The sequence below is a fragment of the Danio rerio genome, chromosome 4, assembly GCF_049306965.1.
Source record: "Danio rerio strain Tuebingen ecotype United States chromosome 4, GRCz12tu, whole genome shotgun sequence".
Lineage (NCBI taxonomy): Eukaryota > Metazoa > Chordata > Actinopteri > Cypriniformes > Danionidae > Danio > Danio rerio.
Window position 1 is genome coordinate 1,237,501 of NC_133179.1, and position 23,408 is coordinate 1,260,908.

Below are 23,408 nucleotides of genomic sequence, written 5' to 3' on the forward strand. Positions count from 1 at the left end.
AACAAACAATTCACTTTTCATACCCTCTCTGTCTTTTATCTATCATGCTAATTAAAAAACTACAAATATTTGACTGCAGTAATCATCTTTTGTTAAACAATTTGGTTATAAAGGCTAGCTTGTTTGCACAGGTTTATTTTCAATCTTTTTATACAGACTATTTACTGCATTCATCTCCATGAACGATTTAAATGATATATTTTAGTGAATAACCTAAATATGAACTCAAATAAGTCTTACAGAATAGGAGTTTATACTTCTAAAATTTATGCTTATTGCTTTGTATTTAATAGGCCTATTCATTTTTATGTTTATATTGCCCTCTTGTTTCTCCTTATTTCTCTCATACATTTGTAATACATTTAATTCATAATTCCCTTATTGTTTAAAAAGGAACTATAGTTTGTAGAGACTGTATTCTGTTTTATTTGTAAGTCTTTTGCTGTTATAAAAAATAAAAAATGATGATGACGCCATGTGATCGGTCATCATGACTGCCGCAACTTTAAGCCCCGAAGTGTCCAGCTGTCCGGCTTGACAGGTCAGTTTTCAACTCTGCCCCCACCTGCGCTCGGCTAATCTCGATGATCACCGGCTGCAGCTGTGCTTCATGTCGAATGCACCTATTGTGTGTGAATGGACAAACCAGTAGGCTTCAAGAGCACCTGTCTCTGCATCTCATGCCTTCATTGCATGTCGGCATTGTCTGAGGCGCAAGTCATTTATTAAATAAAGAAAAGATTGATGCAGCTTCTCCTACTACAGCAAATTCAGTTTTTACTTTTGATATTTGGCGCCAGTTAATCAGGAAGTGATGATTTTGTTCTCTTTGACTTGTAGGATGGAAACGGTGCTTTACACACACGTCTTAAATGCAACATTCCAGATTTGCGCATACATTTAATTCACATCTTTGGATGGAAACACAGCTAACATTTATTGCTTTTCTTCAGGAGCTGAACTCCAGCAAACAGACAGAAGAGACAGAAGAGAAAAGAGAAAGCATCACGGAGCCGACGGCGGAACAACAGCAGCGTCTGCAGGAACAGCAGAGGAAACAGGAAGCTGTCATGCACAAGGACCGAGTAAGCTTTATCATGAACATTATCTGTGGCTTGTTTACTATTGGTTGCTAGGTTACCAATACTACAGTGAGCTGCTCTAACAATGATGCAAACGCACCTAATTAGCATTGCAAACTTTGAAAAGACTCACGTTAGGAGGGAAACCAGCTAATGATTCAAATAATTTGGACATCGCTCATTCATTTTCTGATTATTACAGACCATAATGCTCTGCTAATGCTTATGTGGTGTGTGTGTTTGCGCAGGGAAATGCGTACTTTAAAGAGGGCCGGTACGAGGTGGCGGTGGAGAGCTACACTAGAGGAATGGAGGCGGACGAGACGAATGCACTACTGCCTGCTAACAGAGCCATGGCCTTCCTCAAACTCAACAGGTCAATACCACTGTCTGTAGTGTGCACTAGGAAGTGACCGAGACTCTGAGTAGTGTGTACTAGTGAGGTAGTGAGACTCTATTGTGCACTCTGCTAAGTGAAACTGTGTACACTTGTAAAAGTGAGTGAAACTCTGTGCACTTGTGAGTTATCATGACTCTAGTGTGCACTAGTGAATGTGTAAGACTAGGGTGCACTTATAAGTGAGTGTGATCTATAAACTAGTGAATAAATGAGTGAGCATGATATGAATACTGTATTGTGTCCACTGATAAGCGAGCAAAATGTGTGTACTATGTAATGTGTGCACTAGTGAGTGAGCATGATGTTAAGACTTTAGTGTGCACTGATAAGCAAACAAAATGTGTGTACTCTGTATAGTGTGCACTAGTGAGTATAATGTTAAGACTTTAGTGTGCATTGATAAGCGAGAAAAATGTGTCTAGTATGTAAGGTGTGCACTAGTGAGTGAGCATGATGTTAAGACTTTAGTGTGCACTGATAAGCGAGCAAAATGTGTGTACTCTGTATAGTGAGCACTAGTGAGTGAGCATGATGTTAAGACTCTTGTGTGCACTGATAAGCGAGCAAAATGTGTGTACTCTGTATAGTGAGCACTAGTGAGTGAGCATGATGTTAAGACTTTAGTGTGCACTGATAAGCGAGCAAAATGTGTGTACTCTGTAAGGTGTGCACTAGTGAGTGAGCATGATGTTAAGACTTTAGTGTGCACTGATAAGCGAGCAAAATGTGTGTACTCTTTATAGTGTGCACTAGTGAGTGAGCATGATGTTAAGACTCTAGTGTGCACTGATAAGTGAGCAAAATGTGTGTAGTATGTAAGGTGTGCACTAGTGAGTGAGCATGATGTTAAGACTTTAGTGTGCACTGATAAGCGAGCAAAATGTGTGTACTCTTTATAGTGTGCACTAGTGAGTGAGCATGATGTTAAGACTTTAGTGTGCACTGATAAGCGAGCAAAATGTGTGTACTCTTTATAGTGTGCACTAGTGAGTGAGCATGATGTTAAGACTTTAGTGTGCACTGATAAGCGAGCAAAATGTGTGTACTCTTTATAGGTGCACTAGTGAGTATGATGTTAAGACTTTAGTGTGCACTGATAAGCGAGAAAAATGTGTGTACTTTGTAAGGTGTGCACTAGTGAGTGAGCATGATGTTAAGACTTTAGTGTGCACTGATAAGCGAGCAAAATGTGTGTACTCTGTATAGTGTGCACTAGTGAGTAAGCATGATGTTAAGACTCTAGTGTGCACTGATAAGCGAGCAAAATGTGTGTACTCTGTATAGTGTGCACTAGTGAGTGAGCATGATGTTAAGACTCTAGTGTGCACTGATAAGCGAGCAAAATGTGTGTACTCTGTATAGTGTGCACTAGTGAGTGAGCATGATGTTAAGACTCTAGTGTGCACTGATAAGCGAGCAAAATGTGTGTACTATGTAAGGTGTGCACTAGTGAGTGAGCATGATGTTAAGACTTTAGTGTGCACTGATAAGCGAGCAAAATGTGTGTACTCTTTATAGTGTGCACTAGTGAGTGAGCATGATATGAAGACTGTATAGTGTGCACTGATAAGTGAGCAAAATGTGTGTAGTATGTAAGGTGTGCACTAGTGAGTGAGCATGATGTTAAGAGTTTAGTGTCCACTGATAAGCGAGCAAAATGTGTGTACTCTGTATAGTGTGCACTAGTGAGTGAGCATGATGTTAAGACTTTAGTGTGCACTGATAAGCGAGCAAAATGTGTGTACTCTTTATAGTGTGCACTAGTGAGTGAGCATGATATGAAGACTGTATAGTGTGCACTGATAAGTGAGCAAAATGTGTGTAGTATGTAAGGTGTGCACTAGTGAGTGAGCATGATGTTAAGACTTTAGTGTGCACTAAGCGAGCAAAATGTGTGTACTCTGTATAGTGTGCACTAGTGATGTACCGTGACGTGTACTGTCTGTAGTGAGCACTTATGAGTGAGTGAAATGTATGTACTTTGTGTAGTGTCCACTAGTGAGTGAGCATGATGTTATCTGTGCAGGTTTGCGGAGGCGGAGCAGGACTGCAGTGCGGCTCTCGCTCTCGACCCCTCATACACTAAAGCGTTCGCCAGACGAGCCACAGCCAGAGCCGCTCTGGGGAAGTGCAGGGACGCCAGAGACGGTCGGTCACCCAGAACATCAGTCTTATCCCACACACCCCTAATAGTCTCTCAGGAAAACCCACTTCATTGTGTTTGCTTGCAGATTTTGAGCAGGTTCTGAAGCTCGAGCCGGGAAACAAACAAGCCATAAGTGAGATCGAGAAGCTCACAGCGGTACGTGTCAACACTAGATGTAGTCTGTAGTCATCGTGTTGGTCAGATTTGGTTGTTTAAGCACTGTTCACATCAACCATGATAACTATAAAGAGAGGAAGTGCGTCCCAAATTGCATACTTGTGCACTATTTTACACCATTTTGTAGTGTAAATACTATAAGTAGTGCATTTACACTGAACTATTATTGTAATTCTAAAAAGAATAAGTGAACTTTGAATACCAACTCAACTAATAAACAACGCAACACTAACAGCATTAGAATCCATTGAAATATAAAGGACACACAATTTAAGCTCCAGACAACATTGTGGAGAAGATCTACTTAAAGGCAAAATGCTAACTGCTTAGCATATTATCTTTGGACGGTGGGGAGGGACTGTGATTCAAAGCCACGCCTCCTGAAATAGCGAACGCACGAAATGCTTCACAACAGCAGACAACCCACTAGTTCATGTCATTCGCCAGTTAGTTAGTGTTTGGCCGGCGGCGTGCAGGAATTACATTTATTACTAAGCCATACCTGCATGCTATTTCAGAGCGAATATTCAGAGTAGCGGTAAACAGTATAGGAAGGCTTATATTGTTCAAAAATGACCCAATGTGAAAAGCAACTTCAGCTCAATAAAACAGGTTAGGCAGAATAGCGCTGTTTACTGATGATCTGTTGTTAAACTGAATATAAATCTCCATTATCGATGCTCTAACGCAGGGGTGTCAAACTCAATTCCTGGAGGGTCGAAGCCCTGCACAGTTTACTTCCAACCCTGCTCCAACACACTTACCTGTAGGTTTCAAACAAGCCTGAAGGACTCAATTAGTTTGATCAGGTGTGTTTAATTAGGGTTGGAACTAAACTGTGCAGAGCTGCGGCCCTCCAGGAACTGAGTTTGACACCTGTGCGCTAAAGGGATGTTATGAAACTGAAGATAGTCACAGCAATCTTTAGTCAAGAGATTTCAGTGGCTGAACAACACGTCTGTGCATATAACCCATTCATAACACAGCACCATCTAACATCAGCTTAGCCTGACTATAATAGTTGTAAAACAGAACATGACCTGTCTAACAGAAATAATCCAGATATGGTGTCGTCCTTCCTCCAGCGTGCTAAAGTAACTCCGATACCGATTCAGGTTTTTAAAAGTTTCAATTCAGCATTAGATTTCACCGCGTCTGTGATTGTCTCATGCAGGCGGGCACACGGTAACGGCGGATCTGCGTGAACAGATGCACAGAAGTCCGAATCTACATTTGCTGACAGACAGTTTAAGCTACTTATCGAAATTATGAGAGATGTCGGCCTGACAATATTTAATTGGATGAATATTTTTTAGTTCTATGCCTTACCCAGAATATAAAAATACATATAAACACATTTAGATCATTTGCTGTAATCAGCACTATTAGACTGTGAAGAGACTTTCAACCAGCACAACAACACACGTTTCTGAAGACAATCATCTACTGCAGCTTTAATATTAAGCCCTCTTTTTAAAGATTATCCAAAGATAAACACTATCCAGAAAACTGTGTGTGTGTGTTTTTATATCAGGAGATGCGCAGCAGTCTGGCTCCACAGGAGGACACACTGAGAAAGACCGTCCAGCCCATACACAAGCCTGAGCACCTCAGATCCACCGTGAGTCCTATTTATACATACGCACACATGCTTCGGTCATATGTAGGGCCGGACAGAATCTGCAGAGAGTTTAGTACAAAAAAATATTCAGATTTATGCGGAATGATTTTAGGAGCATCATCATAACTAAAAACTGAATATGTGAAATAAAAAATAATACATTTTTAACTCGAGGTGTGAAGCTACACTGGTCTCACGGTTCGGTTACGATCTTGCCATCGATTTGGTGCAATTCGATATCTCTGTGCATCACGGTGCATTGATGATGCTTTCCATACACAGTGTTATATTTTGGGGGGGGGATAACAAGCAGTCTGTATAAACACACACACACACATAGACACACAGCATCACACTCTCTCATTCACACACACATGCAAGCGAGGGTTACTGTGAGACCGCTCACTCCCGTTCAAATTACACCAGAGATACCGACCGCTCCCGCGCTTTATTCTGAAATTTATTCCCGCGCTGCAAGAAATCTGGTCTGGTCCTGCGGCTATACCACAGACCTCTATCCAGAAGTATCCGCCGAGAGGAGAGGAAAAGTCCCGCCAGCAGCCAAATAAGCCACAGTGAGAGAAATAAATAAATAGAGTTTACTTTCATTTTCTCAAACGCAGTGAAATAGGAGCTTCTGCTGTAAGCGTCACTGAAAAATTGTCCAGCAAACACACACGCAGTGAAATTGTGCAGAGTTTCTGTGTTTTTAAGTAGTTGGAGCGTTGTAAATACTCACACTCGCCTCCCTCGCTATAGTATTCAATGGCGACAGTATATAATAACCGGTTATGATCATTACTGAACCCATACTGAATTGTCCGCGTCTGCATCGCGGTGCACTGAAAAAACAATTAATTTTGACACCCCTATCTTTTATTTAATGTTTACAATGCAAATACAATTACATTTATTTGGTAAACGAAGCCAGTCTCTCAGATATCTACTGAAAGACAGAAAATATTACTTTACAAACTGCATTGTAAACAAATCACATTTTAATATTGCTGTTAGTAAATCTGCGGATTTCTGCATGCGCAGGTTGCGTGTGGGCCCAGTCATAAGCCTCATTAATAACTGTTTTAAATAATCCTGATTACAAATGTGAGCAAAATAATTGTTTTAATCCATAATTGAGCAGAAACCCTTGAGGCGAATGGAGATTGAAGAGGTTGGAGGAGCGATCGCTCAGACTCCGCTCACGTCTTCACCTCATCATAAGATCCAGAAGATGGAGGAGAAGCCAGACGCCAGCTGTCCTGCTGTGGCCAGGTCTGCATTGCATTCAGAAAGACGGGGGAACGGATTTGGGGAGAGTTATTGCAAGCTAACAGACTCCTCCTGCTCACCATTTCTGCTTGTTGTCAACAGCTGGAGGGGCGTGTTTAAGTTTAATAGCCACGCCCAATACCTCAGACAGACCTAATTTGAGAATTTAACTGAAAACAAACAGGAAGTGCATCTTGCAGATTTCAATTCAAGATTACAAGGGCAAACTATTAGTTTTTCTTAATGGCATGCACAGATGAATTGTTCACCACAAAACTAGTAATGTGAGCTAACAATCAATGTGGTTGGTTTTGATTTCATGTGTACTTTAGCTGCACACACATGATAACAGCTATCTTTATTATGTTAGAGCATGGCGTAAGGCGTTTGCTCACTTTGTTGTCAGGTCTGCTGAGGACGAGGTCATTCCTCCTCCACCCTGCACCAGTTTCCAGCTAGAGGCCGACCTGAGGAAGATCAGCCATAACCCACAGTCCACATACAGCTATCTGAAGGTACCAGCAGCACCTAAACCTCTCCTTCAGCTTCTCATTCAGAGCTAATGTTTGCTTCCCTATTTCAGCAAATCAGTCCAGACTCGTATCCAAAGATCTTCCAGAACTCTCTGGAGTCCGACGTGCTGAACCGCATCCTGCAGACCTTCCACCGCTGCCACACACGGTCAGCACATCACACAAGCTTTATATCTTAAAGGTCCTGTGAAGTGATATTAAATATGGATTTTTGTATTCGATGTTTAATGTAATCTCGATTAAAACACAAAGAGAGGGTGGGGCATGTAGTAGCTCCTCCCCTTAAAAAGAAACAGCCAATAGCGGTTTTTTTAATCACTGATTTTCCAGTGAAAGTGGTTGAGCTCAAGCATACAAATAAGCAGCTACTGAAAAGGGGGCGGGGCTTGTCAGATACTTGAGAGCATTTGATTGGTCAGAAGGTTTAATGAGAAACAGAAATATGAATAAAAACTGTTGATCCATTTAGGCGGAAGTGACAAACTGCAAGCTTTACATGTTTATATCAGTTTTACATCTTCTAAACATAAATTTTGAAGGATTAATATCCTTTAAGACTAACATCTGAAAAAAAAAAAATTTTTATGGGATATAAGATACAAAGATACAAGTCGTATATCATATTAAAGATACAAGTTGTGCTCTAAAAGACACACTATACACTGCACACTTATGCACTGTGTAGTGTATGTGCAATGTTTTTTAAAATAATATTTAATCCCATTTTTTCCCTCTGTTCAGTGTCTTTAATTCAAATATTTGTCTCAGTATTTTTTACGAATGCACGCCCCGTCATCCACGCACTCTATTAATGTTGAATATGCATTTTTACATCCACAAATGATTTGCTTTCAACTCGAGTCTGTGAATTTAGGATTTGCGTTAACATAAACATGTAAAGTTGTTTGTGTTTGATGCCTGAAAAGCTTAAAAAACATGAAAAGAAAGTCAAAATTCAAAGGAGCCCGGCAGACGGCAATAAAAAGTCAATTCACACACATACGCGTCACCAATCTGCAAATGCAAAACTTCCTTTTCGCACACGTAAATTAAGATGCATTAATGCAAAACATAATATTTGTTTTCACCAGTATGTCTATGTTGACAGTGCGTGCATTCGTAAATAATACTGACACATATCCCATAGCAAACTGTCAGTACAAGTCTTACCTCAAATTTAACTTGTAAATAACTTGTAATTTAACTTGTACATTTTTTTTATCCGGAAAGTCTTTAAAGGGATTATTTTTACACTTGAATCCTTTAAAAATGGCAGAATTTTTATTAAAATATATTTATTTCTCATATTATGTATTATTTATTGTTGCCGATGCCTTTTTATTTTTATAAACCTTTTGATTATAGAAAATAGTTGTTTGTAAAATCAGCTTATGCCATGAGATGATATGAAACGGATAAGGCAATAAACTCAACTTTGTCTAACCAGATATTCAAACCGTTTTCCAGTCAACATTTCACTCTTCCCAAACTAGTGAAATAAATGAATACCTGCAAGTACATTAGATGAATAATTTGGTTATTTCATTTCCCAGTAACTTTTTTTTTAAGTGTTGATTTGATTAATTGATTAGTTGATTAGTTGATTAATTGTTTGCTAGCTTTTTTCTGTACCTGTCTAAAATGCTAACTTATGGTTAAATATTAATGTTTTTTAATATTATTTTTTTATAATTCAGACCTGAGGAAGCGTCTCTTCTGCTGGACGTCCTGAGAAACCTGGCGAGCGTGAAGAGATTCGACATGGCCGTCATGTTTATGTCAAACACGGAGAAGAAAAGTATGCACACACAGACACACACACACACACACAACACACCGATTAGCTGTTGATTAGCATAGATGATTAGCATAACTTTTTTATTTTACTCAACATTGCATATCTTTGTGACGATTGTTATTTAATATGCATGTATTATTAAATATTGTTATTAAATATTCTCTTATACATGTATTATTAAATATTATTATTAAATATTATCTTGTATGCATGTATTATTAAATTATTTTAATAAATCTTACCTCATATGTATGTATTATTAAATAATATTATTAATGATCTCATATGCATGTATTATTAAATATTATTACTAAATATTATCTTGTATGCATGTATTAAATATTATTATTATAAAAAATCTCTTATGCATGTATTATTAAATATTATCTTGTATGAATGTATTAAATATTATTATTTTTATTATTAGTATTAAATATTATTATTAAATATTCTCTTATGCATGTATTATTAAATATTATTATAAAATATTATCTCATGTGCATGTATTATTAAATATCATTATTATTATTATTAAATATTCTCTTATGCAGTATTATTAAATAATATTATTCAAACTTCTCATATGCATGTATTATTAAATATTATAAAAAATATTATCTTGTATGCATCTATTAAATATTACTATTATTATTAAATATTATTTCATATGCATGTATTATTAAATATTATTATTAAACATTATCTTGTATGTATTATTAAATATTAATAATCTCATATGCATGTATTATTAAATATTATTATTACATATTATCTAATATGCATAAATTATTACATATTTTTATTATTAAATATTATCTTTTATGTATTATTAAATATTTATAATGATCTCATATGCATGTATTATTAAATATTATTATTATATATGATCTCATATGCATGTATTATTGAATAATATTATTAATAATCTCATATGCATGTATTAGGGCTGCACAACATATGGTTTCAGCATCAATATCGTAATATATGTCTATTTGCAATAGTCACATGGTGAGCATTACAGTTTATTTAGTTTTTTAAACCAGTTTATTAACCACAGTTCAAAACACATGCGATTTGTGAAGTCACTGCAGAATCGAACTACAGTACAATAGGGTGAAAGTTTGTCATTTGTATGTGTTTTAAGGCCTTTGTGATTAATTTTATAGTGTAAAGCATTCAAGCGCAAGAAACTGTAACATTTGTAATTTCAATAAACAATAATGCAGTGTTATTTTACATTTAATTATTCAATACATCGACCTGAATACTGTTGGACTCCCCAGAAAATCCATAAAGCACTGTTTATTTCACTTTAGTCTTTCTTTTTTATGTGTGTAGTTTGGTAATTAAATCTATATAATAAATTATATGTATATAAAATAATATACAGGCCTATACACGACTAACTCCCTACAAAACTATCCCAATCAATCTAAATGAATGACTTTGCAAATGCCATTTAAGCCATCAGGTGATATTATATTCATAATCGCAGAGGAAAATATTGCAATGGTCGATTTTCCCAATATCCCTAGTATAAATTGAGTGATATATAGATTTCTGCAATAGTGGATAAACACGCTCTCTCTTTCTGTTGTTGATCTTGTAGTGGTGCAGGAGCTGTTTGAACGGATTCACAATGCCGGTCTGACAGACTCCACAGTTCAAGACTTACAGAAGAAATACGGCCTCTGACCTGCACAGTATAACAAGACTAAAAGCTTCATCTCAAACTGTGAATGAACAAAAACACCAGTGGATGCGCTGTGCCTTCTGACACGTCTGTTTGACTCCTGTGTGTGTTTGCTTAGTGATGTTATTGTGAGTCCATCTCAAATGTGTGTTGCTTCAGTTCACCGTTGGTCATGTGACTGTTTATCGCTTGTCTAGTTGCACGTTCCTCATCTGAATCTGCTTACATTAAATTCAACATTAAAAAAACATCCAAACGCACTCTCTTCACTTGTACACCGAATAAATTAAACTGAGTATAATAGACATTTTTGGATTTTTAAAGTCAATGGTTAAGGGAAAAAATGTTTTGGAGCTTAGAAGGTTTGACACATCAATAAAGTATAGAAACAGATGCAAATAAAATAGAAATAAACAAAAATAGATGTATTGCATTGTGTATATAAATCAGATTTAATGGTGTTAAAGTCTGAGATCATGAAATGACTTGGAATTGATCATAAATCAGCTCATATTTGATGAAAGATGACCTGACTTAGTTTTTAATTGTTAATTAGAGTCAAGCAGGTGAAGATTATTGGCGTCTGATGTGTGATTGTCGCCCTCATGTGGAGAGTTTGGTTCAGAAATTTGACTTTTAAGTAATTTGTTTGAATTAGGGATACGGTTACCAAAGATTATTTTACGGCTAATTAATTGTCGAGAATCTTAATAATCGATAAATCACATCAGTAGTTTACCAAAACAATTCACTCACCCCATGTCGTCTAAGATGTCCATTTCTATCTAGTCCAGCGGTAATTCCGGTACAGTTGCAGCTTTAAAGGACTTGACACGACCCAAACCTGGAAAACATGGTCTTGTCAAGTCTTTAAACACTCTTAAAATTCAGAAATGCTTATCAACTTACTTTTGAATTTAACGCGGTCGTCTCGGACAAGCTCTGTGATCTGCGCGTCCACTTCACACGTTACGTAATCTTGTCTGTGTACATTACGTCAATACGTTCAATATGGACACGCATTTAAAATTAATAATATTCATGAATATTGTCATATCAATCTATTAAATTATTATATTTACATTTCTGCATATACATTTTTTCTAAACATATTAGTGTTTACAGAGGAGAAAATGACTTGATTTTATTTTAAATATTTCATATACAAGTAATATTGATTTATTTTTATACATTTTTCATAAACACTACCGTCAAAAGCGTTTGGGGTCAGTGTGATTTTTAAATGTTTTAAAATAAGCTTCTGCTCCCCGAAGCTGCATTTATTTAATCAAAAATACAGTACACATTAAAACTGTGAAATGTCTTTGCACTATATAGTAACTGTTCAAAAGTAGCTCATAATTTATTAATTTATTCCAGCGATTTTTAAGATGAAGTTTTAGCTTCATCATTCCATTCAGAAATCACTCTGATATTAATTATTATTATTATTATTATTAATAGTAATAAAAGCAGTAATGACTGGAGTAATAATATCATTTCAAACTACATACAATAAGAAAACAGTTATTTAACATGAAAAAAACTGACCCCAAACTTTTGACCTTTAATATATATATAGAGAGATAGAGAGAGAGAGAGAGAGAAACAGACGGACGGACAGACAGACGAACAAGTAGATAGATAGATAGATAGATAGATAGATAGATAGATAGATAGATAGATAGATAGATAGATAGATAGATAGATAGATAGATAGATAGATAGATAGATAGATAGATAGATAGATAGACAGACGGATAGATAGACAGACAGACAGACAGACAGATGGACAGACAGACAGACAGACAGACAGATAGATAGATAGACAGATAGATAGACAGACGGACAGACGGATAGATAGACAGATGGATAGATGGACAGACAGAAAGACAGACAGACAGACAGACAGACAGACAGACAGACAGACAGACAGATAGATAGATAGATAGATAGATAGATAGATAGATAGATAGATAGATAGATAGATAGATAGATAGATAGATAGATAGATAGATAGAATTTAAAGTCATTACATTCGGTGCTTCACAATAAGAGGGGCGGGTGGATTGGAGTCTCTCCATACTGAAGGCAGCCACAGGACCACGGTGCCAGTGCGCTTACTTTACTTTACTTACTTTACTGTCCCAAAGTGTAAACTTATCGTTGGCTTCACCACACACAACCACATCAGCGTTCACATTACACACATCACAGAAAAAAACAGGCAACACAAATACAATGTCATCACATATATCACATTAAAAACTCAATATAAAACCCTGCACATACTTACAACCCAGTATTCACAATTCTAATGGCAGTCGACACAAAGGAAAAACATTTGATAACCACTCATTAGCTGTTGGTGGAGTGGAGAGACAGACTCAGTGGATGGCGATGTTATAGAGTCCATGATCAGTAAGGCCTGATGGAAGGAATTTGGCCAGGACACCGGGGTCACACCCCTACTCTTTACGAGAAGTGCCATGGGATTTTTAATGACCACAGAGAGTCAGGACCTCGGTTTAACGTCTCATCCGAAAGACGACACTACCCTTCACTATTCTGGGGCATCAATACTCACTCAGACTGCAGGTTGAGCGCCCCCTGTTGGCCTCACTGACACCACTTCCAACAGCAACCTAGTTTTCCCATGTGGTCACCCATCCAGGTACTGAGCAGCCTCAGCCCTGCTTAGCTTCAGTGAGTCTTGGGCTGCAGGGTGAAATGGCTGTGGCTGTTTATAGTGTAACCAAAGTTGTAAAAGTACGAATTTATGACGTTTTAAAAAAAACAGATGTCAAATTAAATATGTCGTGGAAAAAATGTTATCACGTTATCAACGTTTTTGCTGGATTGTTGTCCAATGACTTGCCTAATTACCTTAGTCATGCCTCTGAATCACACTTTAAGCTGAACACTAGTATCTCCCAATGTATATTATGAAATAATATAATGAATGAATAATCTACTGAAAGCTCCAAGCAATCAGCATTACACATGAGCCAATATATACAGTGACTGAGTCTGACAATCAAGTGTGTTTATTTGGGTTTAAAAACAGCAGTACATTTGATCATGAACATTATTAGTGCTAAATTAACTTTACATAATTGACTTATGCTATGGGTTTGTAAACAGGCTTCTTCTGAAGGTCAGTGCAAAAGCTTTTAGAAACATCTGATTAATATGAACAGCTTTATCAAAGAGAAAATCAATAAAAAGGGAAATCTCAGATCAACATTGTAGGCACGATTCACTGTTTAAAAGTCCCTGAGTGTGTTATATATTCCAGATAGGCGGAGCCTCGCAATGCCAATCAAAGCACCAGGGGGGCGTCAACCTCATTAGCATGTCGATGAAACTTCGGGCCTATGAGCTTCTTGCTGAACCCCTCAAACTCCGCCTCTTTCCACCGATCAGCAGCCGGATAGATGTACCACATGACCACGCCAGATGGGTTAATGGACACGGTGAACTGAGTGCTATCCTTCAGTTCAGGCAAACGCTGCTCTGAGAATACGTCAAACACCTGACGGAGAGAGAGAAAAGGTGTATGTGCATGTGTGTGTGTGTGTGTGTATTAGACATTCAATTTAATTAAAGTTTCAAGTTGAGCTTTCTTGTCATTCCTCTTCATGTGTGGACATACAGTAAAACTAAATGTCCAGTCTCACAGGACCACAGTGTTACATAAGTAAACAACCATAAATTTAACACAACAGTGGACATACGAGCTTTTTTATAACTATACATAACCAAAATAACCCGTAGCAGTAGTCGAACTATACTATATGTACTTAAACATTATGACAGACTATACAGGTACTTTAACGTAAGACGGAACAATATTGTGCAAGATATTGCATCCTAATTGTGTAGTACATTCATGAGTAAACATTGTTTTTCTTATCGAGTCCTTGTAAGGAGTTTGAAGAGCCCTTACTATGCATTATAAAGTTCATATTTTGGTTTTGGGGGTCTCCAACAACAGGCTGACCTGCATGCAAGGTCAAAAAACATGTTCATTGAAATATAATCTGCTTTTATTTTTGCCTAATTATCCCAAGGACTCCCGTATGATTCGTACAGTGATTCATTTGTTCTTAAACTTAACGAGATGCTAATCTGTGCTGATTGGTCCGATTGGTCCCAGTCTTTTGCGATTGGTCAACTGTGTTCAGTGCGAGACAGAGAGAAATGGCCAGCATGGCTTATCCACAATATTGAAGTAATGGTGCAAATGTGCAATGTTAGTGTCAGAGAGATAAAAGAGTGCGTTTTCTACAGGTGGTTTGTCAAGCCTACTCACCAGTGTGAGGTGTGAAATGCACAGTGTGTGTGTGTGTGTTCCTGAAGGCTCACCTCAAATACTCCAGGCTGGTATCCCAGAGTCTTCAGAGATGTGGTATAGCGGTATGGCATATCAGACCTGCGGCTGAAAAACACCAGAGCGCTGGCTCCTTTAGAGAGCGGCCGCTGGAACACCTGGATCCCGCTCTTCTCCTGATGATAATGAATTCATTTAATGACAATATTTACAATAATGAAATAAATAATTAAGCAGGAGCATTATTTAGGCGTGTGCACCTTGAGCAGGCGTCTGCCCTGGATGCCCAGCGGGTCCTGGTTGATGGAGATGACCGCTTTATTCTGGAGGACGGAGCGAGCGGCGCTGCTGATGGTGCGCAGGTCGTTGGACATGAAGAGCGGAGCCGCCATGATGGACCATAGAGCCATCTGAGCCCGAGATTGATCCAGACTGAGGCTGAAGTCTCCAATGATCAGCTGAGGACGACACAGGATCAACAGTAGGGTAAACAAGAGGAAACAGAAGGTCAAAGGTCAGCCAAGGTCAAACAAGAAAGGTCAAAGGTCAGATTAGAAGATCACAGATCAGATAAGACAGTACATATTTAAAGGTCAGATCTGAAGGTCAGATCACAAAGAGGTCAGACAAGACAGAAGAAGGTCAAAGGTTAGATCAGAAGGTCAAGATTTCAGATCACAAAGAGGTCAGACAAGACAGAAGAAGGTCAAAGGTTAGATCAGAAGGTCAAGATTTCAGATCACAAAGAGGTCAGACAAGACAGAAGAAGGTCAAAGGTTAGATCAGAAGGTCAGAGAAGACAAAAAGGTCAAAGTTCAAATCAGAAGGTCACTGTTTAGATCATAGGTCAGACAAGACAGTAAGAAGGTCAAAAGGTCCGACCTGAAGGTTGCAGGTCTGACAAGAAGGTCAAAGGTAAGATTGGAAGGTCAGCGTTCTGATCAAAAACAGGTCAGAGTTTAGATAAGACAGTAAGAATGACAAAGGTCAGATCAGAAGGTCATAGGTCAGATCGAAAAGTCACCAGTCAGATCAGAAGTTAAGAACATGATGGACACCAGCGTAATAAACAGTAAACTCAGGGTCATCGGTGTGGAGCTCACCATGTCTGGGTCGTTCCACTGTCCTGGTGCGGCTGCAGGCTGAAGGGCGTCCTGATTGTCGAAGAACCAGTCCACGATGCCCATCACACTGTCCCACGAGTCCTGGATATCATCATAGTTCCTCCACAGGTTACAGATCTGACCCAGCAGAGTGTAGTTCACCTAAAAAAAAACACACACCAGAGTCAGTGTGTCACATTCTCACACACTCACTCAAACTTTGCTCACTCAGACACACACACACTAACTCACTTTAGGTGGGAGGCCTCCCTGGTAGGCAGGCCAACTGCAGGAGTAGCCAATAGGACGACCGGTAGCATTGAGGGCCTTCGACATCATTGGGTATCCTGAATTAACCGAATCACAAACAAAGAATCAATTTCAAACCATTACAAGGCTTGAGAAACTGCTTTATCTTCTTTAATTGTACTGTATTGTTTGTTCTGGGACATACAGCATTAATTTTATTTGTGCTGGTTTAAAGAAGTCTTGACCTTCCTTTTAGATCTGAGCTGACACAGATTGGCGATGTACCTTGTTCCTGATAGGACGAGTTGGAGTAACATCCGTCCAACTTGAGCATGTCGATCCCCCAGTCCGCAAACGTCTGTGCGTCTGTCTCAATCTTGTCCAGTGTGGTTCCCGGATACCCTCCGCAGGTCAGCGTGCCCATGTCCCCATAGATGCCCAGCTTCAGCCCACGGTCATGGACGTACTGCGCCAGATGAGGAATGCCTCGAGGAAACCTGCAGAAAAATTACACAAGATGAAGAAGAGTGCGGAGAACATGATGGCTCCAGAGAGTCAGGATTGAAGAGGTCAAAATGTCAGATCAGAGGGTCAGAGGTCAGATCAGAAGGTAAGAGTTCAAAGGTAGAAGGTTAGATCTAAGGTCAGTTCAAAAGATAAAAGATCACAGCTTAGATCAGAAGGTCAGAAAAGACAGCAAGAAGGTAAAAGGTCAGATCAGAGGTTAAGAGTTCAGAGGTAGAAGGTCAGAGGTCAGATCTAAAGGTAGGAGGTCACAGGTCAGATCAGAAGGTCAGACAAGAAGGTAACAGGTCAGATCAAAGGTTGAGAGTTTAGAGGTAGAAGGTCAGATTAGAAGGTCAGGGTTCAGATACCATAGTAAGGGGTCAGAGAGGACAAAAGGTCAGATCTGAAGGTCACAGGTCAGATCAGATAGGAAGGTTGGATCAGTCCAGATCATAAAGAGGTCTAAGGTAAAACAAGCCAGTAGGAAGGTTAAATCTGAAGGTCACAGGTCAAGTCAGAAGGTCAGACAAGACAGTAAGCTCAAAGGTTTCCTTGTTCCCTTAAGGCAGGGGTATCCAAACTCGATCCTGGAAGGCCGGTGTCCTGCAGATTTTAGCTTCAACTTGCCTCAACACACCTGCAAGGATGTTTCTAGAAAGCCTAGTAAGACCTTGATTAGCTAGCCCAGGTATGTCTGATTGGGGTTGGAACTAAACTTTGCAGGACACCGGCCCTTTAGGACCGAGTTTGGACACCCTTGCCTTAAGGCACAGGTGTCAAACTCAGTTCCAAAAGGGCCGCAGCTCTGCACAGTTTAGTTCCAACCCTAATTAAACACACCTGATCAAACTAATTGAGTCCTTCAGGCTTGTTTGCAACCTACAGGTAAGTGTGTTGGAGCAGGGTTGGAACAAAACTGTGCAGGGCTTCGGCCCTCCAGGAATTGAGTTTGACACCCCTGCCTTAAGGGGATCCCCAGCACCATTTTAAAGTGCGTTCCACTTCAAGTGAATGAGGTAAGTTTAGATGAACATACCCTCGACCCCTCGATTTTGACAGAGGGAGCGAGTTGGCTTCATAGGTCCAATCCTGCACCTATATGTCCCAGAATGCAATGCGATGCGATTGTGACATAAGAACAGCGTAGTTCCTAGGTACTCAAGGGTTCAGGGTACTCTATTTAAACACATTCGGATGTTCCTCCAGTAGTGGACACTTGTGTAAAATAATCAATGACGTACATCCGAGTACAAGACGAAGGGAAGTTAGCGAGTATAGAGCATAAAAACTTGGACTAGAATGCAGCCAAGATCACAAAGAGGTCAGGAGAAAGTCAAAAGTCAGTTCTGAACGTCACAGGTCAGTTAAGAAGGTCAGAGTTAAAACAAGACAGCAAGAAGGTTAAAGGTCAGATCAAAAGGTCAGTGTTCAGATCACAAAGTATGAGGTCAGACAAGACAGTAAGAAGGTCAAAGGCTGGACCTGAGGGTCAGAGAATAGACATCAGATGAGGAGATCAGAGGTCACACCTCTTAGGGTCGGGCTGCAGTCGGCCCTGAGCATCTCTGTCTTTGGAGGACCAGCAGTCGTCGATGTTGACGTAGACGTAGCCCAGCTCTTTCCATCCATCCTCTGACAGCCGGTCCGCCATATCCATGAACAGCTGCTCACTGCACAGAAACATCAGTTAAAGACACGAGAAATGAAATAAAACCTCACTGATGACCAGTGTTTAGTGCTGTACCTGATGCAGTTGTAGGGATCATTCTGACAGTCGATGTCGCAGCGGAATCGCTCCCAAGCCAACCAGCCCATCGGCGGGGTCCTCATCAGCCCATTGTCCAGTGCTAAGGCGGCCGAGGAGAAGGCCAGAAATAAAACACAGGCTGACCACATGCCTGAAACACACTTCAACACAAGACAGCAACTGTTAACACAGGGGAAAATACTATTGAAAATAAGGGGCCCTAAAGAATAAATATTCAAGTATACAATTTATTTGGTGGGCGGCACAGTGGCTCAATGGTTAGCACTGTTGCCTCACAGCTAGAAGGTTGCTGGTTTGAGTCTCGGCTGGGTCAGTTGGCATTTCTGTGTGGAGTTTGCATGTTCTCCCCGTGTTGACGTGGGAGATTTTCCTCCGTGTGCTCCGGTTTCCCCCACAGTCCAAACACCAAACACATGCACTATAGGGGAATTGGATTAACTAAATTGGCCGTGTACGAGAGTGAATGTCAGTATATGGGTGTTTCCTAGTACTGGTTTGCGGCTGGAAGGGCATACGCTGCATAAAACACATGCTGGAATAGTTAGTAGTTCATTCCTCTGTGGCGACCCCTAATAAATAAGGGACTAGGCTAAAGGGAAATGATTTAATTTATTTGTTCAGTGAAAACAGAGATATTATCTTTGTACTTTGTGCAAAATTCCCTCAAAACATCTCAACTTTATCCAGAAATGTGGTAGTTATTCGCATTCTTGATAAGAAAAAACCCTAAACAAAAGCAAAACATTAATTTGAATGATTGGGTGAAGTAGTCCTCTGCAGTCACGAGTGAAACACCTGAGAGCACCTGACAGCCTCACGTGACTTACCTGACTGAAGTCACACACAGGTAATGCATTATAAACCAATTAAACACTCTCAAACACACACTTAGCCAAATATACTACAATAAAAACGATATTAAACTCGTATGTAACAACACATCCACACAAACAGTGAGTAAGACTGTACTTTACTTCCTGTTCGGCACTTCCTGTTAGAATCCACCTCAAGGATCTAGCATTGAGGATCTACTGCAGACATTAATATTATGCGCCAATATTTCTACACAGCTGCAGTGAGAGGAAGTCTGAGATGATGTAAACACACACTTACCAGATCCGGATCGCTGCTCTTCACTGTACACTGAATAGGTCTCTGCTGTGGATGAGTGTGTGTGTGTGTTGATACAGCAGATCATGTGACCGCGCTTGTGTCATGTGACGTACACAGCATCAGATGACCGAGGAAGTTCCTCATTCATTCAAAACACGAAGTTTTCTTTCCTCAACCACTACAAGACCGCTTACAAACATAATTTAAGTTAAATAAAAGCGTGTAGAAGACTGTTGTACATCAACACGAGGCCAAAATATGTAATTAATCAAAGCAACGAAATTAATACATATTGTAACAAATAAAAGCTTGTCCTATTAATAGCTTAATATTTACATCTTAAACCTTTATATTAACTACACACTATAAATAATTTATTAAACATTAGCTAATAGCGAATTCGTTTTCTGTTAAGCATTAATTCTACATTAATAAGCGTTAGTACGCAGTTTATAACTGCAGCTGCAAATGCTCTATTCTTGACTTATAAGCACTTTATAATGTGTTTAATAATTGTATTTTTATACTCAGTTAATGATTTATTTTTCATGACTAAATTAAGTATTGCATTATTTACAAACCATTTGTATTTAAGAGTAGTTGAGGGTTTTAAGGATCATTCAGAATGAGTTAGTAAATGATTAATAAACTATTGAAATCAACGTTTTTATAGCTTATTATTCAGGCATATAGTAATGGTTACTCTATGTATGTTAATAAATGCTTTATTAACTCAACTTCATCTAGTTTTGTGACCTAATCTAAAGTGAGGACTATTTATGCTTTATAAATCCTTTATATGATAAATAAAGGCTCAGGTAAATTCTAAAAAGGGGGAAAATGACATTATTCATTCCTATTTATTTGAAGATACATTTACATTTACATTTACATTTAGTCATTTAGCAGACGCTTTTATCCAAAGCGACTTACAAATGAGGACAAGGAAGCAATTTACACAACCAAGAGCAACAATGAAGAAGTGCTATAGGCAAGTTTCAGGTCTGTAAAGTCTAAGAAAAGAAGTATTAGTAGTATTAGTTTTTTTTTTTTTTTTTTTGTACAGTTAGTGTGATATTCAGAGAGGCAATTGCAGATTAGGAAGTGAAGTGGAGACTAAATAGTTGGGTTTTTAGTAGTTTCTTGAAAGTAGCGAGTGACTCTGCTGTTCTGATGCAGTTAGGGAGTTCATTCCACCAACTGGGCAGATTGAGCGTGAGCGATACACAACCTTATCTAAAATAAAATTACTGTACATTAAACATTGCATCTTATTAAATTATAATATTGTTGTTTTATCCAGCTTTATGTCGTATTTTGACTCCTGTTATTTAGGAATGTTTAAACTTTACAGTAATTTTACTTTCTAGAAAAGATTGCAAGGATTACTGTTCAGTTTATTCTCAGCCTTTATTTGTCATTTTTTAGGCATTTATAAAGCATAAATAGTCCTAATAAAAACAATTAAACTATTAAGTTAACTTTATTGATTTGCATTGGGCTGACATGAAGGGATTGCATGAAACCCAGCATGTTTTTACAGTACATGCTGACGACTTGTTTTTAGAAGAAATAAATCAAATTTAAGTGAGTATTTCATTAAACAAGCACAATAATCTTATTTTTACTCTCAAATAAGATTATTTTGCTTAATTTGGCAGACAATTTAGCTTGTTTTACAGAAAAACTGACTTTTTTTTACCTAAAACTTCTTAAAACAAGACAATATTTCTTCTTTGTCCAGAAAATGTTTTTTTTCGTCAGATATTTAGACTAGAAACAAGACAAAACTAAGAACGAAAAGCTTCTTTTTGTTTTGCACAGCGTAAGTGAACTGAGCCAGCAGCTTCACACACTGCAAAAATGCTTTTCTTAGAGTTTTTATCTTGTTTCTAGTCCACATATCTCAAATTTTTTTATCAAGAGGCGTTTTATAGATAAGAAAACAAAAATGTCTTGTTTTAGGAAGTAATATGCCAAAACTAAAAAACTTAAAACGAGCTAAATAATATGCCAATTCAATAAATGTGTTAAGCTAAATAATCAATTCCAAAACAAGATTATTTAGCTTGTTTTAATGTATATATATATATATATATATATATATATATATATATATATATATATATATATATATATATATATATATATATACTATATTTTTAATATTATTTTTATTATATTTTATTATTATTATTATTATTATTTTTTTTTTTTTACCTAAAGCTTCTGAAAACAAGACAATATTTCTTGCTTTTCCAGAAAATGCTTCTTGATTTCAGAATTTGTAGATATTTGGACTAGAAACAAGACAAAAAAATCCAAGTAAAGCATTTTTTTGCAGTGCAGAAAATACCTGACCTCCGTTTGGTAGATGAATGCTATTTTTAAAGCAGTCCAGTTGAGCTGGAATAACCCGACTGACAATCAAAGCACACAAAAACACCAAACACACTCAGTATGATCGCTTTTTTATTACAAGATGAGCTTGAATGGTCGACCTTGAAGCCCCGTTTGGAGAAATTCATCAGTTGGGTGCAGTTCAATACAGCGACTCTCCTTCAGAAAACACAAACGTCTGCACAGAAACGGGAAACAGATGATCAGAAAATAAGAGCGATGGTTTTTATCCGGAGACGCCGTGCACGCGTGTCTGTTTCCGCTCAACTACATCAGACACACTGATAGAAAGTTTACTACAAAATCTGTCTGTACAAAAACGGCTTTTCTCTTAGTTTTTTAGTTCCCTTGTTATAAATCTCTGCTGAATGATAAAGTGGAGTTGCCTGCGACAGACCGTACGGACGCTAGTAGAAAGTTCTCTAGAAAAGTTGAAGCTCATCTAAACGACAGACCTTTGGTTTGAGTCGTCGATCGGGACGGAGATCGTGAAAACTTATACGACTAGCGGACATTATAGCTGTTTGTTTTATTGATGCCTTCAAGACAGCTCCGCTCGGTGTCATAAAAGCAGGAGTTAATTCAACACCGTAAACATAATATGTTCATTAAGAGTTTCTGCACTGATAACAATTACAAGCAGAATCTACAGTAACTTACTGTAAATCAATTACAGCAGAAGTACTGTATTTGCATTTACAGCACTGTTAATCTTGCTGTATATGCATTACAGTATTGTACATCATTACTGTGAAACATACAGTAATTTGTCCTACAGTAAAACACAGTGTTTCTGTGTAATTTACAAAAATCATTAACAGTGCGTGATTTCTGTATTTTTGCGGTGGTGAACTGCATTATGGGATGTTGATCTCAGCTCTGTCCACTTTTAATGTTGATAATTCACCTCTACAGTTTAACAGAGTGACTTTTATTGACATTTTAGTCATTTGAAATGTATAAGAAATAATATCTAGAGAAATGTAAAATAACTGTGAATGTGCACTGAAAAAAATGATGTCTGCAAAATTCTTACAAACATTTTATATGTGTTGAATTTAAACAAATAAAATTTAGTAATGTCCAACCTAATTAGTAGGTCTAAATTCAACCTAAATAAATTGTCTACAACCACTTAACTTAAGAAAAGTTTGTAAATCCAGGGAATCATCTTTGAATCATTTTGTTCAGTGTACTGCAGGTTATTACAAGGCTG

At 38.1% G+C, this 23,408-nt stretch overlaps 3 protein-coding genes across 12 annotated transcripts in view; 1 reads left to right on the forward strand and 2 right to left on the reverse strand.

Moving 5' to 3' along the window:
- Positions 1–11,024, forward strand: part of rpap3 (RNA polymerase II associated protein 3) — a 20,042-nt gene extending 9,018 nt beyond the window's left edge. For 4 of the 8 annotated variants that reach the window (XM_073945737.1, XM_073945740.1, XM_073945739.1 and 1 more), the window contains exons 8-17: positions 954–1,085; positions 1,331–1,458; positions 3,509–3,630; positions 3,714–3,784; positions 5,340–5,426; positions 6,568–6,698; positions 7,102–7,210; positions 7,279–7,376; positions 8,926–9,026; positions 10,636–11,024. In XM_073945737.1, coding sequence (XP_073801838.1) covers positions 954–1,085; positions 1,331–1,458; positions 3,509–3,630; positions 3,714–3,784; positions 5,340–5,426; positions 6,568–6,698; positions 7,102–7,210; positions 7,279–7,376; positions 8,926–9,026; positions 10,636–10,721 — 1,065 coding nt within the window. In that variant the 3' untranslated portion in view covers positions 10,722–11,024. Of the gene's footprint in view, positions 1–953; positions 1,086–1,330; positions 1,839–1,912; positions 3,631–3,713; positions 3,785–5,339; positions 5,427–6,567; positions 6,699–7,101; positions 7,211–7,278; positions 7,377–8,925; positions 9,027–10,635 lie in introns of those variants that run through there. The other 4 variants (XR_012401455.1, XR_012401454.1, NM_200204.2 and 1 more) reach the window with 3 other exon arrangements.
- Positions 11,025–13,735: 2,711 nt separating this feature from the next.
- On the reverse strand, positions 13,736–19,924 carry naga (N-acetylgalactosaminidase, alpha). Its single transcript, NM_001037388.2, has 9 exons — positions 19,793–19,924; positions 18,656–18,819; positions 18,441–18,581; positions 16,690–16,901; positions 16,408–16,502; positions 16,156–16,317; positions 15,313–15,510; positions 15,088–15,228; positions 13,736–14,254 (listed from the first exon to the last, which is right to left on the reverse strand). Exons 2-9 carry the CDS (start codon positions 18,805–18,807, stop codon positions 14,042–14,044), a joined length of 1,314 nt encoding a protein of 437 aa, NP_001032465.2. The 5' UTR covers positions 18,808–18,819; positions 19,793–19,924; the 3' UTR covers positions 13,736–14,041.
- A 2,322-nt stretch (positions 19,925–22,246) lies between these two features.
- The window catches only part of LOC101885658 (glutamate receptor ionotropic, kainate 2-like), a 100,505-nt gene continuing 99,343 nt past the window's right edge, over positions 22,247–23,408 (reverse strand). For all 3 annotated transcript variants that reach the window (XR_012401678.1, XR_012401679.1, XR_012401680.1), the window contains one exon: positions 22,247–22,370. The gene's annotated coding sequence lies outside the window, so the exon portion shown is untranslated. The remainder of the gene's footprint in view (positions 22,371–23,408) is intronic.